Raw genomic sequence first — 20,068 nt, 5'->3', positions numbered from 1 at the left:
CGTCCATGGGACTACATTTTCAGAATGAACCTGGGTTGATAATTTCACAGGTTGTAGACCTTTTATTCATTTAACACTTCATATAAAACCCAACCACTAAATAAAGGTACTATTATTAATGTACTTACGCAGGTGTTTGCAAGTTGCATTAGGTTGTCACCATCCTTGCATAATGCTTTATGTGAGTTCAATAATTAAAGAAAAGTACATTGTTGATTCATAAATACTTACTTGGTTCTATGCGTGTTAAATATCTTATTGTTACCCCTTTATTACCCAATCATTTTGGTTTGCTCCTTTGCAGTTTTTTAGAAAAGTACACTGTAAATTCAATACACTTACGTGGCACTTTGCGTGTTGCATATCTGCCCCAGCTACATTCTTATTTTGCTGTTTAATATGTGTGTGTGTGTGTGTGTGTGTGTGTGTGTGTGTGTGTGTGTGTGTGTGTGTGTGTGTGTGTGTGTGTTTGTGTGTGTGTGTGTGTGTGTGTGTGTGTGTTGGTTGCCCAATGATTTCACACATTAAACATTTACAGATGCAGTATGGATACTATACATTACTATCAAACAAAACTACTATCATCTGATTATATGGGAGATTGTAATAGATGATAGTTATATCAAAATTAAAGTGCAGAGGAAAAAATACCAGACACTGCCTTCAGTGGGCGACCATGTTAGAACTGCAGAGAGCAAGCTTGTCTTCAGTGTATAACCAAATTATTCAACCCAGGCTCATTCTGAAAATGTACCTATATATACATTTCTGTAGAGCGCCAAATTTGTCCTAGGAGGTACTTTTTTGCAGTTTTTGCAAATCCACCAGAGGCCGCTGTATATGCTTTTTGAGATCTTAAATGTCTCTTGCGAGTACCATTCACCATGCTGTTCTCACATAAACCCACTAGAGGCCGCTGTTGACTGACTTGACTGACCGACCAATTGACTGACCCATCCTCCTCCTTCCCTTAACCCAACCAATTTTATCGATTGACCCACCCACTTACTTAAACCCAACCAACAATTTTCAAAAGCAATCCAGAAAAACAGAAGCTCTTGTCTGATTTTTCCCACGTTTTCAGATTTGACCACATTCTCACCCTGTTATTTACTTGTTTTTTTACATTTTTTGGATTCTGGTTTGGATTGGTTTTCAGAATGAGCCTATGTTGAAATTAGTACATAACATAGAAATGTGTTTTTGAAATTCAATGGAAATGTCACAGTAATTTCTTCAATGAGCATCATGAATATCCTCCGCTGTCACAGTACATGCCTGATTCTTTCTTAAAACTCCTGAATGCTTTATTTAAAGTTCTTTGCTTCATGTTTGAACAAAAAAAAAAGTCTAGTGTGGCAGGAAATGTTCTGCGGTGGGTTTGATGCCCACTCATGATAGCAGATATTTGCTGATGACCATATTTAGTCTTATCAGTCAATAGGGATGCATCAAGGTTTGTTCTGGTATAACACCAACTATCGGTCAGCACAAACAAGAAGACGGAACAAGATTAAGACTCGACTCTTTCCACTGCATTGACACCTTAAAGATGGGTAAGAAATTAATATCTATTATGCATATTATATTTTTATAATAACCTTTCAGAATATAAATATAAGATTGTTTATAACTGTGCTTTCTCTGCTTTTTTGTTTAGAAAACAGCAGTTTTGGGCTTAAAAATTTGACTGGAAACTCAACAGACAAGAGCACTGTGGAGGACGAGGGATTTAAGATTTTTTTTTCCTGCATTTTCTTTTCTACCGTCATAGTGGGTCTCATTGGAAATGGGCTGGTCATATTTCTGGCTGGCTGCAGAATGAAAATGACTTTCAACTCCATTTGGTTTTTGAATTTGGCGATCGCAGACTTCATCTTTATTTTAATCTCCATCACAAATGCTTCCTTAACATTGAGCAAGCAGCACAGTGTTGTCAAGGAATACTTTCTCTTCATCGCAACAAGTATAAATCTGTTTGCAAGCATTTGGTCTCTTGTAGTTATCAGTCTGGATCGATGCCTGTGCACATGGATGGCCGTTTGGGCTCAAAACAACAGAACTCTGCGTAAAGCCAGAATCATCTGCATCATCATCTGGGTTTCATCCATCGGCTACATTTTACCCTACTTCACAGTTTTTAACATTACAGGTACAATTCGTGTGACATATGGATTTATAGTGGTCTTTCTCATCCCCTTCTTGATCATTGCATCTTCATACATCGCTATTGGAGTAAAAATCAATCGCCTCAAAAAGAGGAAGCAGTTCAGGTCATACAGACTCATTATAACTGTAATCCTGACTTTCTTCATCTGTTCATTTCCACACAATGTTTGCTGGTTTTGGAGAGTAAGGGCAAAAAATAATAATTTGACTATCACTGATCAATTTTGGAAGCTATTTATTTTTACTTTCTACCTGATTTATCTTAACAGCTGTCTGAACCCATTTCTCTATGTGTTCATGTGTGATGATTATAAGAAGAAGCTGAAACAGTCTCTGGTACTGGTGCTGGAGACAGCGTTTGCTGAAGATCATCTAGACATTAAAGAAATGAGACACACAAAAATGATAAACAGGCAAAACAACCCCCACTTGGATTGCTAGAAATGTAGAAAATTGTCTTGGAGGGAAATAGAGTTTGCAATCATTGTTAATAATGCTTATAATTATCACAGATAAACAGTAACTGTCATCTGTATTCAGAATAATTTTCTGTCTAAGACATCTCTTGTAAATTATAATTTTATAAATCCAGGTTTTGTGCTTGATTTAGTTTTGTGTTCTTGTTTTCAGTGTCTGTATATTCCCTTAGGGCTAATTTCATTGTTTGGTTCAGTGTATGTATTTAAGTCTCAGTCTGTCTTCGTTGATGTTTGTGTCGTTGACCTGTTCATCTATTTTCTTAGATTAAAAGCATTGCTATTAGCATCTGTGTTTGGGTAGCATTTTATTCCCTTTAATCAGCACAAAGACTATTTATCAGATGACCATTACTGACCAGTGATGGAGTTTTATGGAAAGGACCAGGTTGTTACAGTATTTTTTAAGCTATTTGGTAACACTTTACAATAAGGTTCATTAGTTAATGCATTTACTAACATGAACTAATCATGAACAACACATGTACAGCATTTATTCATCATAATTGAACATTTACTAATGCATTATTAACATTCAAGTCCATGCTTGTTAACATTAGTTAATGCACCATGAGTTAACATGAACTAACAATGAACTACTGTATTTTCATTAACTAGCGTTAACTAACATGAACAAATACAGTAGTAGATGTATTGTTCTTTGTTAGTTCATCTTAATAAATGTATTAATTAACATTAACTAATGAACCTTATTGTAAAGTGTGAACAACTATTTTTGCAACCCGGGCTCATTGTGGAAGCGTAGCCCCGCGGATACACGTCCCGGGAGGTACGTATTCGAGCGGTTTTTGTTTTCGTGGATCTGCGAGAGGCCGCTATGCGCGCTTTTTCGCGTCTCGGGTGCCTCTCGGGAGCGCGCGCCGTTCACGCCCGTGCCTATCTCGCGCAAAAAGCTGCCGGATCGGCCGACTCGGCCGCCTTCCCCTTCCTCCTCCTCCTTTCCTAAACCCGAGCGACAGTTCGCAAAAGCCCTCCAAAATAAAAGCAAAAGCCCTCGTCTTCGATTTCGACCGCGTTTTCGGATCCCGCCGCGTTCTCGCCCTTATTTTTCAGATTCCGTTTTTCGTCTTACCTGATTTCCGGAACCGCTGTTCCCCGGACTCGATCCCGGTCGTCGTCAACCGCGGCCGGCTCCTTCTCCTCCTTCGGGGCCTCCGCTCCGCCGACGCAACGCTGTGAGCTAAGTGGACAAACTGGTTGCATCGGGAAAGCCCTCCACTCGGAGGCGAGCCGTCGGGTGGCGAGCGTGAAGAGGAGGAGCAGAGCGGCGCCACACCGCCCCGCAGCGTTCGCTCGAAAAAAACTAAACACGGCCTTACGTACCTCCGGCCACGTAAATCGCGGTCTCCAGAAATGTCCGCGGGGCTACGTTTCCAGAATGAGCTTGGGTTGTATTTTTATGTTCCATGTATCAGTCAAAATGTTTACATTTTACTATAATTTACATTTAAATATAAATGCAGAGTTAATTTAGCATACAGCGTTCTACTAAAAGGCAGAAAAAAACGTTTTGCTGAGTTTTTTTGTATAGTTCACTAAGCTAACAATATCAGAAATATTGTTTTGAATTGTTATTCTCTTTTCTTCATATACATTAAGCTTCTTTGACACCATCTACAAAGAAAACAAGCTAGATAAATTAGCAGATAAATTAACACTAAAATGGAGTATTTAAGCCTCATAAATAAGCACAAAATGACAGGAAAAACTTCAAAATGCAACTACCCCCATCATCACCAGGCTGGATACAGGCCTGTTGTGTCAGTATTACAGAACAGTGGAGTACAGTATTGCCCTACTCCAAAGAGAATCAGGACCTCAGTTTAATGTCTCATCTAAAAGATTTTGCTCACTGACATTATCCATGGGGACCAAAAACGTCACTTCTGCATGCACACCACAGCACTTTTAAATGTGACTAAATAAAATCAATGTTTCGCTAAAGAATAAACAAATACTGGTTATGATGCTACTGATGATGCCTCGAACTGTTTTGTTTCTTCAAATCTGCAGCGTGTCTGTCTTAACTTCGTTTTCTGTTCACTTATTCACGGCTTTACCACTTTTTTGTCGTGGCCACAAACATTAGGACATGCAGCCTATTACTTATGATGATCAGAAAACTCACCCAAAAACAGTATTTAAAGAAAATACATTCTGGTGATCTGCTGAACGATCGAGTCTAGTATTAAGCTCAAAGACTGGTGAAGTGTGACTAGTGAAGACTAAGGCCCTGTTTACACTGCCAGTAAATGTGACCCAATTCTGATTTTTTGCTCATGTAAAACAGATCGGATCTGTTCTATGACCATGTAAACTCACAAAAAAATGTATGGATTTGATTATTCAGAGATCCGTTTTAGGCATCCTTCATATGTGGAAATAAATCAGATATAAATTGGATATGTGACAATGCGACTGTCATGTAAACAGGCAGATCAGGTTTATTGAGGCATTTCTTTTAGAACGTCATTTTGCGACAATTTGGAACTTCCCTGTGGTTTAATGACATAGAAGGAAAAGCATATGTGGAGACGCTGACGCGATAAACAACAACAAAAGAAGAAACATGGAGGAAGAAAGTGGTCAGTGGTTGATGTTACCTGCCTTCTTGCCCTTTGGGGAGATGAGTCAGTGGAAGACACCTTATATAAACCATAGGCGCAAGCTTCGATGATGGCCCTTTCCCTCCTCCTCAGCCTCAAAATCATTGTAAAGTTGTAAATTGTATGGCAAGTGTAAAGACAAGAATCTGATATGGGTCACAATTAAAAGAATGTGTAAACGGACAGGCAAACAAATCTGATGTAGGCAACAAATTGGAATTGGGCATCAAGACCTGACCGTGTAAACAGGGCCTATCACTACTGCCGGCAGCTAGCTTTCTGCAACTCTGTCCCCAAAATTATTTTGCTTAGGGCCCCCAAATGTACAGGGCCGGGCCTAATTGGAACTGAACTTTGGCAGCTGATGATGACATTACACTAAAACCCAGGGACCACTGAAGAACGCATATTGAGAAACACCCCATAAATGAGAAGTGGTATGTTTTGAGTCATCTGAGTGAGACGCGGTTTCTATTCGTGAGGCGTTGTGAAGTGCGGGGTAAAGTTATTGGCAAGTAAGTTTGTTCCTTGATGGCATGTTTGTAATTACTCTTGTATGTTTGATATTAAGTCTGTGATGTTGTTAATGACCCACGATCGGCCGCGAGCTTTAATTTCCATGTGAAACAACATTAAAAGTTCTAGCATCGGCATCGCGGCTAATCCCAAGGTCATCGTTGGCATCTTGTTTGTGTTTGATTATGATTCAGTGTCATATATTCCACATTTCTTTTGCCTTATGCTGTCACAGGTCCTTTATATAATGCAGCTTTAGTCATTTATGTCCATTTATATTCTGTTTACACCGAGCATACATTAGTCTGCTGACTGCACTTTTAAGAGAGCTGCAAATACTGTATTGTTCGTAACGGAATATCTATTGTGTCAGTACATAAATATTTTTCGTGTTTGATATTTTATTATTTACTTATTGTTCATTACAGAAAACGACCTCCTTGCTCACAATAAAAGGTGGAAAATATCTCCTGACTCCTACTCCTTAAACAGAGTGCTGAAGTGGTCAGCAACATTAAAGAACTGGCATTCAAAATTAGGCAATACCCAACAGCAGATGTTTGCTGATGACCATATTTAGTCTAATCAGGATGTACCAGGATTTGCTCTTGTATAAAACCAACTACTGGTCTGCACACGCAAGAAGAAGGAACACGATCAAGACTCGACTCTTTCCACTGCACTGACATCTCAAAACATGGGTGAGAAATTAATATCTATTATGCATATTATATGTTTATGAAAACCTCTCAGAATATAAATACAAGATTGTTTATATCACAGACAATGCACAGAGATAATATAAAATCTATATAATTAAGCACAAGATACTAGGGCTGCTCGATTATGGGAAAAATCATAATAACGATTATTTTGGTCATAATTTTAATCACGATTATTCAAAATGATTTTCAGTTAAAGTCTAAATTATTAGCACTTATGTGAATATATATATATATATATATATATATATATATATATATATATATATATATATATAAATCTGAATGCTTGTATTTTTAAAAAATATCTAGTAAAATATGTGCTGTCATCATAGCAAAGATAAAAGAAATCAGTTATTAGAAATGAGTTATTAAAAATATTATGTACAGAAATAAGTTGAAAAAAAACATTCTTTGCATTAAACATAAATTGGGGGGAAAGGGTCGCTAATAATTCAGCAGGGCTAATAATTATGACTTTTAACTGCTTATATAGATATTGTCCTCCCTACAAAGGGAAATAAATACAATAAAATAAAATAGGAAACAAACTGTGATTTAAGCATTTTCACTGTAAGAAAAACATTTTAGCTAGCAGTCCTTCATTCAAGAGCAGTGAGGGATTTTCTTCATTTGTTGTTTGACTAATAATGATAAAAACAGGTGGCAACAGAAATATTGCGCACTTTCACTTTAATGGTTTCTCATTTACATGTGAAACTGAGCTTTGCAGAGCAACAAATGTGTACAACTGGAAAGGGGGCGTTATATGATGCAATAATTGTTTTATCTCGATTAATGGTTTTTCATAATCGTTAGAAGCCAAAATCGAAACCAAAATTTTGATTAATTGCACAGCCCTACAAGATACACATTTACTTTCTCAAACAAATAACCCTTCATACAAAGACATCCTTTTATTAAATCCACACACTGCAAATGCAAAGTTATTCAATATAAAAGACTAATTATTGTTTTTTTTCTAATGAAGTTTTATTAAAATGTTTGAGAGGAGCATGATCAGATATACTCTAATAGCTAATAGTTCAGAATTTTGCAGCACAATGACACACTGACAGTCCTTTCTGTTCTTCTTTGTTTAGAAAACAGCAGTTTTGCGCTGAAAAATGTGACTGAAAACTCAAAAGACAAGAGCACTGTGAAGAAGGAGGGATTTAAGATTTTTTTTCTCTGCATTTTCTTTATAACCGTTGTAGTGGGTCTCATTGGAAATGGTCTGGTCATATTTCTGACTAGCTGCAGAATGAAGACGACTGTCAACTCCATTTGGTTTCTCAATTTGGCGACTGTAGACTTCATCTTTATTTTAATTTCAATCACAAATGTTTCCTTGAGCAATCAGCACAGTGTCTTCACAAAGTACCTTTTCTTCATCACAACATGTCTAAATGTGTTTGCTAGCATTTGGTCTCTTGTAGTTATCAGTCTGGATCGATGCCTGTGCACATGGATGGCTGTTTGGGCTCAAAATAACAGAACTTTGCGTAAAGCCAGAATCATCTGCATCATCATCTGGGTTTCATCCATCGGCTATATTTTACCTTACTTTAAAGTTTTTAAGATTGCAGGTTCAATTCGTGTGACATATGGATTTATAGTGTCCTTTCTCGTCCCCTTTCTGATCATTGCATCTTCATACATCGCTATTGGAGTAAAAATCAAACGCCTCAAAAAGAGGAAGCAGCTCAGGTCATACAGACTCATTATAACTGTAATCCTGACTTTCTTCATCTGTTCATTTCCACACAATGTTTGCTGGTTTTGGAGAGTATGGGCAAAAAATAATAATTGGACTCTCACTGGTCAATTTTGGAAGCTATTTGTTTTTACTTTCTACCTGATGAATCTCAACAGCTGTCTGAACCCATTTCTCTATGTGTTCATGTGTGATGATTATAAGAAGAAGCTGAAACAGTCTCTGGTGCTGTTGCTGGAGACGGTGTTTGCTGAAGATCATCTGGACATTAAAGAAATGAGACAGACACAAATGGATGAGCAAGAGAAGAAAACCACATCTGAATTGAAAGTATAGAAATATTGGGAAAAAAAGTTAAATGATAGTTTTATAAATCCAGGTTTTGTGCTTGGTTTAGTTTTGTGTTCTTGTTTTCAGTGTCTGTATATTCACTTAAGGCTGATTTTATTTGTTTGGTTCAGTGTGTGTATTTAAGTCTCAGTCTGTCTTCATTGATGTTTGTGTCGTTGACCTGTTCATCTATTTTGTTTGATTAAAAGCATTGCTGTGTATATAAATAATTTCTATTCTCTTTAATCAGCACTAACACTTTATTTATTTCTCAGATGACCATTACTGACCTCGGTTAAATTGATAACGTCATTTTAAAGCTTTTTTGTCAGTTCTCTGCCACTCCGGGCTTGGTAATTCTTGTTTTGGTGGTAAATTCCAGACACTTGTCCTGTCATGTCTCGTATTTTGTGCTCAGCTCAAGTTTTCTTGGGTTGAGCACTCATTTTCTGTCATTGTGTGTCTCTATGATTGAGTTAAATAAACTAAATGAAGTTATATATATATATATATATATATATATATATATATATATATATATATATATATATATATACATACACATTTATATGTATATGTGAGTGTGTGTGTGTATATATGTATACTTATATATAAATAATGAAAGTATATTTTAGTTCAACTTAATGGTGTGTCAAAATAACAGTCAAGTACAATTAGTTTTTTTTTAAGTTTATTTTTAAATCGTACTAAAGATCGACTGTTAGTACATTAAGTACAAATTTAGTCACTAAAAATAGAGCACTTTAAGTACATTCTGGAAGCGCATTAAGTGCACTTAGATTAACTGTATTATGCACTTTTTCACCTGGGTCATACTGTCAAATGCATTCAAATGACACTTTTAAGCATTACACTTATAATACATTTTTGAGATAGTTCACTTTATTTTTAAACATATTTTTAAAAAGTTCAATTGAATTTATACTTACAATAACTATGCAAAAAGTGTACTAACTTTTAACTATTGTCATAGCATTCAAATTATACTTTTACGCATTACACTTATATTATATTTTGAGGTAGTGCACCTTATTTCTATATACTACATTTTCTATTTAAATATATATTTTAAAAGTTCAATTTAATTTATAATTGTGACAACTATGTAAAAGTGTACTAACTTTGAACTATTTTTATAGCATTCAAATGATACTTTTAAGTATTATGTTTATAATATATTTTTCTGAATTCCATTAAAGTGGGTTTCAATGGTTGTGACTAAAATATCGCAGACTAAAATATCACTAGTTGCGAAACATTTTCTAAAGGGTATGCTGGCTCTCCCGTGCAAGGAAGAAAAGGGTTAGAAAACAGAGCATTAATTGCAGCCATACTTCATAAATACTTTGTGCAGACGTTCAACATCCTAGTCGCCAATTTGTTATGTCCGCTAACTGAATAATCAACACGATGCAGATGTAACTCAAATTAACTCTTTTTAATCCATGTGCAACCGCCACCACCATACACACTTCACTTCCTGCAAAACTCTCTATATCACTCTTTTCACAGTGACACCTAGTGCCAACAGTATAACATAACTCATATCTGACTCCAATTTAAGTATTAGGTGGTTTAGAATAATGATATTTTTATACTCGTTTTATCTGACTCCATTTATAAAACAATGATAAGAATGTTTTTTTTTTTTTTAATATTACTTTAGATTATGATTTAATATTTTCTTTGATTCGTTATTTTATATTATTTTTGCTTATTAGGATTCCTATAACATCCTGAGTCTTGTACCGGCCGAGTATACAACCTCTTAAGCACAAGCATGTCAGTCTTGGTCATTAAACACAGATGAATAACCACAATTCTAAAAGGCAGAACTCTACTTACTCAGTTTAGAAATTTTGTTGTGTGATCCCCATAGATGTGCTATCTACTAAATCACAGCAAAACTGTTTAATCATACCATAATCATTACTATAGAATCAAGCAGACCAATTCACTTAAACTATTAGTAACTTTGAGGAATCACCATATGATTTAAATAGTATTACAAGTTGATGAGATGAAGGCTTATCCACATTTAGATTGGCCTCAACATTACTTTGTTGTTCTAAATAGAAAACCCATTATTGGCCTTTTACAGTCTAAGTGTACTTGAACTAATGCCAATTTGTTAGTCGGATAACATGCATTGTATAGCGTGCAACGCTCCGTCTATCGTGTTTTAGTCCATCACTAACCTGTACAGTGGCTTGTGGTGTTATTGACTTAATGTAATCTACTAAAGATAATAAGACAAACTCTTTGAATAATTCTAAACATAACAATTTATTAGTCAGGTAAATGTGTATTATGCCAATTCATTCAGTCGATTCATAAAGGATCAATACAAGACATCAAATTATCAAAGATAAATCCGAGATTAAAAGATGCATACCTGACTTCAAAATATACATAGAATGGAGCATTAGAGCTCCACACTATGGGCTGATCTAGTTACAGGATCACGCCTCCCCTTAAGTAGTACTTCCAAGAATCCCCTCGAGGAAAGGGGTGTGTCGAATAACAGAAGGCATTTGCATTTAGTGGAAGAGTTTCTGTCCTTAGAAAAGGCACACTCTTCACAGTGGTTCAAAAGATACCTGAAGTTATATATCTATTGTTTTGATTATGTCTAATTCTGAGGGAATAAGACCATTGTACCAGTCACACTGAGACATTTTAAATGATATCAAACATGACAGATAAAGTCACTTGGGTTGATTTAGAACATTCAGACTTTGAAATGACTTTCTTTGTGAGTATAGTATGTAGAGAGTGTGCGTGAACTGGGGTTGCAGGCATGCTTCACATGTAAATGAAGGAAAGGAGAAGGGCTGGTTTTCCCGCATTCCTACCTGCTGGGTTGTGGAACCGATTGTCTCTGTGTTTTCAGCTCATTATTTTAACTGTCAAAGACAACAAAATATTTGTGGTATCTCAAGTCTTACACTACTTTTTTAAAATGCATACATAAAAACATTATAAATATACATTGCACAATATAAATAAATGTGATTTTAATAGGAATTTCAGCAAATAAGCACCCTTAATGTGTTTTCTCCTTTATTAAGATGCTCATGGTAATGTTTACTTTCACCATTTCATTTAGGGAAACTCCTGAGATAAATAAGTTATATCTCTGAATTTAACTACTTATAAACCTATACAAAATGATGTGCTTTCCACCTTCAGTCGCAATGACTTCTGGGACTTCTAGAGCGAGATCGGTGCTCAAGTCTGCATCAGTGTGTCCTCAATATCAAGAACACATCTGGGAAGTTTCACGTGTCCTCTGTTCTTGCAGTCTTGGGTATTGAAACTGAACTTTGGCAGCTGATGATGAAGTTACATGAGAACACGAGGGTGTAAGACTGCTGAAGAACGCATATTGAGAACAGTTTTGCCAACTTTGTCGCTATATTTAACGACTTTTCAGACCCCTCTAGTGACCACTTTTTAAAAATAGCGACTAGCGACAAATCTAGTGACTTTTTGTGTTACTGGAGATTTTTATAGACTGTCGAGTGTCTGTACTGTACCGTCCATACTCAACAGTGGCATTTCCACTGTAAGGCCAGTGCGAGCCAGGGCTTTTATCGGGCCTGGGCCAGGCTAATCGCCCTGGAGGTTGAGTACTGAGACCAAAATCATGTCGCGTTTCCACTGTTGGGCTAGTAGCTCGCAGATCGTCATGCAAACCCCACCCCCAGAATGTACCCCGAATCAAACGTCACACAGCCCGCCCACTTCAGCGGAAATCAAGCAGATCAAGCACACCATCACATCATAACGAAACGATTCAAATAAAGACAACTGAAATAAACAAATGACACGTTACTGTACAGCATTATATTATATGTCTATATGCACAGGCCTATGTATTTTCATTCATTAAATTCATTTACTCGCCGACCAACTGCTGGCATCGTGCATCGAGTGGTCTCGCAACTAATGGAGGGACCCAGCGCAGTGAGTGCACCCATAATATATAACTACAGAAATGCTCTTGTAATAACTTGGTATGAAATGTGTTTTACAACATCTTCGTTTTGCTAGACATCTTCAAACATTCAGCCCAAATGCTCCAGATTTTTCCCTATAGGCTATATGACACTTCCAAGTAATCCCACTTTTTTTAAGGATGTTGCATATCATTCAGTGATCTTCAGTAAAGTGTTAAATGTTTCAAGAGCAAGCAATAAAATATAGGCTATATATCCTTGCGCTCAGCAGCTTTTCACTCATAAAGCTCTACATGTATTTAAAATTTCATTTTTATATTTTACCACGTCATATAAAAACATAAACAATTGTTTGAGGACACAGAACACATTATGTTTTTGCATTTTTCCACGATGCGTTTGTAAAGCGGCGCTGCGCAGGACTGGATGACAGAAAAAAGGTAGCGTAGTTTCTGCTTTCATTCACCCAAAAAATGCTCTGTTTGCACGGTTTCATTAATATCATCAAATCCAAATACTTTATAAAAATATTTCAAACCTCCTTCGGTGTTTATTGTTTTTAGAAAATATCTCAAATCTTTTTTTCAGAGAGGCCTTAGTAAACTGAAAATTTATTATGGTGTTAAAACGGTTTATTTTTGTATAGTATATACCTACATTATTCTTACTGTCGTCTATGCTGTCGTTATATTGTCATCTTTACTGTTGTATATGCTGTCGTTATATTGTTGTCCTTACTGTTGTCTATGCTTCCAGCATCCTTACTGTTGTTTATATTTTTTTAGAGGCATTACAGGTTTCATGGGAGCATTTTGAGCAGAGACACCATTGATATAACCTGGTCTCCAAGAAATCTTTTTCAAGGACAATTTTCCTGTATTTACAATAAATAGTTGTTTTCCAGTGAATGTCTTTTTCTTTTGGTTTGATTAATAAAATCAGTATATAATCAATAATATTAGTATTGTTAAACGTGGGTTGGGAAATATATTTTTTAAATAATAGCAAATTTATAGGCGTGATATGGACTTCAACTTTACATACATAGGCTGCTAATAAAAACCCCATATTAGAGGAGGGCAGAGGGCTCAAAAATATGGAGTTCCATTTGTGCCAAAATTCCCATGCCTGCTTTCTGCCTTGTACTTCACATTTGACGTCTACTCTCATTGCCTGCATGTTCAGGAAAATCAGCATTATAGACATATATGTTGTCTGTTGATGTCATCTTAATCTTTTGTCCTGTCGGTTTTTCTCTGTTTTGTATCTTATTATATTGGGTTTTCTGTCATTTGATCTGTTGTCCTTATTGTTGTCAATTAATCTTTACTGTCATCCTTACCGTTGTAAATGCTGCCATCTTTATGGTCGTCTGTAATGTCATCCTTGCTGTCATTTTTATTGTCATCCTTACTGTCGTCTATGCTCTCATCCATGCTGCAGTTTATTCTGTCATCCTTATGGCCGTTTATACTGTCCTCCTTACTGTCGTCAATCTATTTTAGAGGCATTACTGGTTTCAAGGGAGCATTTTGAGTAGAGACACCATTTTGACATAACCTGGTCTCTAAGAAATGTTTTTCAACGACAAAAAAATAGTATTTTTTTCAGTGAATGTCTTTTTCTTTTGGTTTGACTAATAAAATCAGTAAATAATTAATAATATTAGTATTGTTGTTAAACATGGCTTGGGAATTTTTTTTAAATATTTCATAGGAGTGATATGTACTTCAACTTTACATACATAGGCTGCTTATAAAATGATATATACGTATATTAGTCCAGGGACATTTTATAAATGTACTTTAAAAAAAAAAGTCTTTATTAGTGTTTATGCCTTGTTCACATTTGGCAATTTCCATAATTATAGCAATCATGCAGAGATAATGGATCATAACTTCTTCAGATAACAGAACAAATCAACAAAAGGATGATTGGATTAGAAGTCAATAAAGACGACAGCATAGACGCAGGGCCGGAGCAAGCTGAACTGCCGCTCTAGGCAGAGGACGATCATGCCGCCCTCAACCCCAATGTGAAAACAAAAGTGACCGGTTATGAAAATGAAGTGAGGTGTCGCGGACCTCTTTTCCAGCGCACGATGCGCGGATATAACTGAGGACGCGCAGGTGCTGAGGGAGGGAGGTGTCGCGGACACTGCGCTCTCTATTCTGCCGCCCTATGCGCAGATATAACTGAGGACGCGCGGGGGTCGCAGAACTCTATTCTGCCGCCTAGGTCGCCTCTATGGACGCGCTGGCCCTGCATAGACGACAGTAAGGATGACAGTATAACGACAGCATAGACGACAGTAAAAACAATAGCATAGATGACAGTAAGGATGACAGTATACACGACAGCATGGACGACAGTAAGGATGACAATATAACGACAGCATAGACGACAGTAAGGATGACAATATAACGACAGCATAGACGACAGTAAGGATGACAATATAACGACAGTAAGGATGACAGTATAAACGACAGCATAGACGATAGTAAGAATGATAATATGACGACAGTACGAATGACAGAACAGACGACCATAAGGACGGCAGCATATACAACAGTAAGGATGACAATAAAGATGAATAGACAACAATAAGGACAACAGATGATAGAATACCCCTTATAATATGACAGTACAAAACAGGAAAAAAAAAAAAACAGCAGGACGACAGATTAGGACGACATCAACAGACAACAATTACGTCAACAATGCTGATTTTCCTGAACATACGTGCAATAAGAGTACGAAGACAAATGTGAAGTACAAAGCCGTAAGCAGGCATGGGAATTTTGACACAAATGGAACCCCATAGCCACCTGCTCTCGTCTACATTGCAGTCAAGGCGAGGTGCATCTCAAAGTAGTTGTCAACAGGGATTTAGAAACAGCCCATTTATGAGAAGTGGTATTGAGTCATCTGAGCGAGACACGGGTTCCATCTGTGAGGCATTGTGAAGTGCGGGGTAAAGGGTTTGGCAGGTAAGTTGTTCCTTGACGGCATATTTGTAACTACCCATGTATGTTTGATATTAAGTCTGTGATGTTGTTAATGACCCGCGATCGACTGCTTTAGTTAAGTTTACTAAGCTTTAGTTTCCGTGTGAAACAACAGTGAAAGTTCTGGCATCGGCATCGCGGCTAATCCCGATGTCATCGTTGGCATCTTGTTGTGTTTGATTATGATTCAGTGTACTATATTCCACATTTGTTATGCCTTATGCTGTCACACGTCCTTTATATAATGCAGCTTTTGTAATCTATGTCAATTTTCTGTTTACACCCAGCATACATTGGTCTGCTGACTGCACTTTAAGAGAGCTGCAAACACTGTATTGTTTGTAACGGGGATATTTATTGTGTCAGTACATAAACATTTTTTGTGTTTGATATTTTATTAATTACTTATACTTATTGTTCATCGCAGAAAACTACCTCCTTGCTCACAATAAAAGGTGGAAAATATCTCCTGACTCCTACTCCTTAATCAGAGTGCTGAAGGGGTCAGCAACATTGAAGAACCGACATGCTAAATTAAGCAATACCCAACAGCAGATATTTGCTGAGGACCATATTTAGTTTTATCAGTCAATAGGGATGTACCAGGGTTGCTCTGGTAGAAAACCAACTATCTGTTACCATAAACAAGAAGACGGAACAAGATCAAGACTCGACTCTTTCCACTGCATTGACACCTCAACATGGGTAAGAATTTAATATCTATCATGCATATTACATGTTTATGGAAACTTTTCAGAATATAAATACAAGATTGTTTATAACACAGACAATGCACAGAGATAATGTAAAATCCATATAATTAAGCACAAGATACACATTTACTTTGTCAAACAAATGACCCTTCATACAAGTATGTGCTTCTAATGAATCCACACACTGCAAATGCAAAGTTATTCAATATAAAAGACTAATTATTGGTTTTATTCTAATGAGGTTTTATTAAAATGTTTGAGAGGAGCATGATCAGATATACTCTAATAGCTAATAGTTCAGAATTTTGCAGCACAATGACACACTGACAGTCCTTTCTGTGCTTCTTTGTTTAGAAAACAGCAGTTTTGGGCTTAAAAATGTGACTGGAAACTCAACAGACAAGAGCACTGTGGACAACAAGGGATTTGATATTTTTTTTGCCTGCATTTTCACTGTAACCGTGGTAGTGGGTGTCATTGGAAATGGTCTGGTCATATTTCTGGCCGGCTGCAGAATGAAGACGACTGTCAACTCCATTTGGTTTCTGAATTTGGCGATTACAGACTTCATCTTTTTTTTACTTTCAATCACAAATTATTTCTTAATCGTGAATAATCAGCACAGTGTCTTTACAGGCAGCCTTTTTAGCATTTCATTTACACAAAATGTGTTTGTTAGCGTTTGGACTCTTGTAGTCATCAGTCTGGATCGATGCCTGTGCACATGGATGGCTGTTTGGGCTCAAAATAACAGAACTCCGCGTAAAGCCAGAATCATCTGTATCATCATCTTTGTTTCATCCATAGTCTACATTTTACCTTACTTCAACCTTTTTGAGACTACATTTACAATTCGTGCCACATATGGATTTATATTGTCCTTTCTCATCCCCTTCCTGATCATTGCATCTTCATACATCGCTATTGGAGTAAAAATCAATCGCCTTAAAAAGAGGAAGCAGCTCAAGCCATACAGACTCATTATAACTGTAATCCTGACTTTCTTCATCTGTTCATTTCCACAACATGTTTGCTATTTTTTGATGGCAAGAGCAGAAAAGAATAATTGGACTCTCACTTATCAATTTTGGAACATATTTATTTTTACTCTCTACCTGGTTAATCTCAACAACAGTCTGAACCCATTTCTCTATGTGTTCATGTGTGATGATTATAAGAAGAAGCTGAAACAGTCTCTGCTGCTGGTGCTGGAGACGGCGTTTGCTGAAGATCATCTGGACATTAAAGAAATGAGACAGACACAAACGGATGAGCAAGAGATGAAAACCACACATGAATTGCTAAAAATGTAGAAACTTTTTTTTTGGGGGGGGGGGGGGGATCTTTTCAATCATTCTTAATAATGCAAATAATTATCTCAATTAAACAGTAACTGTCATCTGTATTCAGCATAATTTTCTGTCAAAGACATCTCTTGTAAATTATAGTTTTATAAATCCAGGTTTTGTGCTTGGTTTAGTTGTGTGTTCTTGTTTTCAGTGTCTGTATATTCACTTAGGGCTGATGTCATTGTTTAATTCAGTGTGTGCATTTAAGTCTCAGTCTGTTTTTGTAGAATTTTTTTTTTTTTGTTGACCTGTTTGTCTATTTTATTAGATTAAAAGCATTGCTGTGTACATAATGTATTTCTATTTTCTTTAATCAGTACTAACACTTTGTTTATTTGTCGGATGACCAGTTATGGATTTTTTATGATATCGGCTAAATCGTTAAAGTCATCTTAAAGCTTTTTTGTTTAAGTCTTGTTAATTCTTGTTTAGGTGGCAGATTCCAGACACTAGTTGTGTCATGTTTCAAATGTTGTAATCTCTCATGTCTGTCATGCCAAATCCTGTCAAGCCTAGTATGAGTGTGTATTAATGCTGTTTTTCCCCAGGAATGTTTCAGTTGTTTTGCTTTGTTTTTGGAAAATAAAATCCTTCATTTCTGCAATTGGGTCCTCGCGTCATCTCCTCCATCCCCCATACGTGACCATTTTTATGTTCCATTTATCAGTCAAAACTGTGCTTAGAAATTTTTTTGTCACAGAACCTACTGGGCCCCACTCAAAAGACATCATATCAATGCCTCCTTTAGTCCTTTCTGTGATAAATGTCCCAACCAGGAACTTGGATCTTTTTTCCATATGATGTGGGAATGTGAGAAAGTACAAAGATTTTGGAATGAGATACTGTATGTGTCATCCTATCAAAAATTATTGATTATCCTGTACCATTGAATCCTTCTGTTCTATTACTGAGTGATGATTCTACGTTGAACCTTACCAAGCTACAAAAAGCTATTTGGCTGGCTGACTTAAATTCTGCTAAAAAATTACTAGCCCAACATTGGCTGCCTCCACATAATTTGGACATGTACAAGTGGTTGGTACAACTTTAACATTATAATGTTGGAGTTATCCACGGTGCGAGTTGAACTTGGTACAAATGAGTACATTACAGATCTGGACTTTAGGTGCTGACAAAATCTCCTTGTTTATTGCACAAAGAAATTATCAGGATCCAGAATAATTGCCTTGCTTTGTTTAATTGATATTTGATACTGTCTTCTGTTTTTGTTTTTATGTTAACTTATATTCATTGTAAAGCCCAGTTTTAAGAGACCGCAGGGGAGGGGGGTGAAGGTTTTTGAATTGATATGTTTCATTATATAGGTTTTTCAGCCTGTATGTTTTGTTAATAATTAATAATAATAATTTTATAAAAAGAACTAATCATAAAATAAATAAATAAATTGTGTTTAGAAATTTAAAAAAATTGTAGACAATATGTCCTTTATATTAACATAGCCTATCTGCTATTAAAAACATAAAAATATCTAGCGTTAGTTATAAATGCAGTGTTAGTTTAGCATACAGGGCCCGTATTCACAAAACACTTTATCTTTTCATCTTTCTTTATTTTATCACGAAGAGTTCTCTTAGAAAGCAGTAACAGTTTTTAGCTCAGACAAGCTTTTACTAAGGAATAGAGAGGATACTTAAGCGAACAATATCTGAATTATTGTTTTGGATTTTTATTCCAGCTTAGGCTCATTCTGAAAACGTAGCCCTATTTACATTTCTGGAAATTGCAAATAATATATTACGTAAAGTACGAATCACTGTTGGCTTAATTAAAGATTGTTTAATTCTTAATTTTTGAAGCTGCTAGTTTAAAAAAGCAGTGCTGTTTTAAAATGTCCATATCATTCAGAGAGTTATTAAGTAGAAGAAATCAAGCTTTACTTTTCTGTTTCATGGATTGCATTTAAGTGAAGTTTCATAAACTAATTTCGAGAGGAGCACGTGATATGATTGTGCACCGCTGGCCACTCATCCGTAATCAGTAAAATCCAATCAGAATGATCCTAGATTAATATAAAGGGATCACTTTCTCCTTATTGCTCTATCTTCGTTTTGGAAGAATCCCCCCTTCCACCCCATCTCCTCCTCTTTTTTTTTCTCCCCTTTTAAAGGAGGAGCAATCGAGACCTACCTGATCTCGGTTCTCCTGATATGCTTCTAGACCAGGCGGGAGCCCTGGGCTCAATTATCTCCGAGCTCAGAGTTCTCTCCCAGGACAGCATGCCAAACCTGCTATAAGTGCCGAGCATATCTAAGTGGGAACTCTTGAATAAATCATTGTGGGACGAATTTCAATGGCAATACTCCACTATTTAGAGCAAGGTAGGGCCTCAAAATTATTCTGCTTAGGGCCCCCAAAATATACAGGGCTGGCCCTGATTGGAACTGAACTTTGGCAGCTGATGATGACATTACACTAGAATATGAGGACGCAAGACCAC

At 36.5% G+C, this 20,068-nt stretch overlaps 3 protein-coding genes across 5 annotated transcripts; all 3 read left to right on the top strand.

Annotated features, from left to right (window-relative positions):
* Positions 1-1,151: 1,151 nt before the first annotated feature.
* Positions 1,152-2,798, top strand: si:dkey-42l23.5. The gene is made up of 2 exons (XM_087284534.1): positions 1,152-1,556; positions 1,661-2,798. Exons 1-2 carry the CDS (start codon positions 1,553-1,555, stop codon positions 2,608-2,610), a joined length of 954 nt encoding a protein of 317 aa, XP_087140660.1. The 5' UTR covers positions 1,152-1,552; the 3' UTR covers positions 2,611-2,798.
* Positions 2,799-5,680: 2,882 nt separating this feature from the next.
* LOC137487699 (C3a anaphylatoxin chemotactic receptor-like) lies at positions 5,681-8,781 on the top strand. 3 transcript variants are annotated; one of them, XM_087284531.1, is made up of 4 exons: positions 5,700-5,787; positions 6,083-6,128; positions 6,217-6,489; positions 7,614-8,781. In XM_087284531.1, exons 3-4 carry the CDS (start codon positions 6,486-6,488, stop codon positions 8,561-8,563), a joined length of 954 nt encoding a protein of 317 aa, XP_087140657.1. In that variant the 5' UTR covers positions 5,700-5,787; positions 6,083-6,128; positions 6,217-6,485; the 3' UTR covers positions 8,564-8,781. The 3 variants fall into 3 exon arrangements, with proteins under 3 accessions (XP_087140658.1, XP_087140659.1, XP_087140657.1); XM_087284532.1 differs by lacking the exon at positions 6,083-6,128 and having other exon boundaries at positions 5,681-5,787; XM_087284533.1 differs by lacking the exon at positions 6,083-6,128 and having other exon boundaries at positions 5,681-5,787; positions 7,728-8,696.
* Positions 8,782-15,448: 6,667 nt separating this feature from the next.
* si:dkey-42l23.7 lies at positions 15,449-18,214 on the top strand. The gene is made up of 3 exons (XM_087284530.1): positions 15,449-15,530; positions 15,976-16,253; positions 16,616-18,214. Exons 2-3 carry the CDS (start codon positions 16,250-16,252, stop codon positions 17,572-17,574), a joined length of 963 nt encoding a protein of 320 aa, XP_087140656.1. The 5' UTR covers positions 15,449-15,530; positions 15,976-16,249; the 3' UTR covers positions 17,575-18,214.
* Positions 18,215-20,068: the final 1,854 nt, after the last annotated feature.

This window comes from Danio rerio, chromosome 15 (assembly GCF_052040795.2).
Source record: "Danio rerio strain M-AB ecotype USA chromosome 15, GRCz13ab, whole genome shotgun sequence".
In the NCBI taxonomy this organism is placed as follows: Eukaryota; Metazoa; Chordata; class Actinopteri; order Cypriniformes; family Danionidae; genus Danio; species Danio rerio.
Note: the sequence above shows the minus strand (reverse complement) of the source record. Positions and strands in the feature narration are given on the sequence as shown.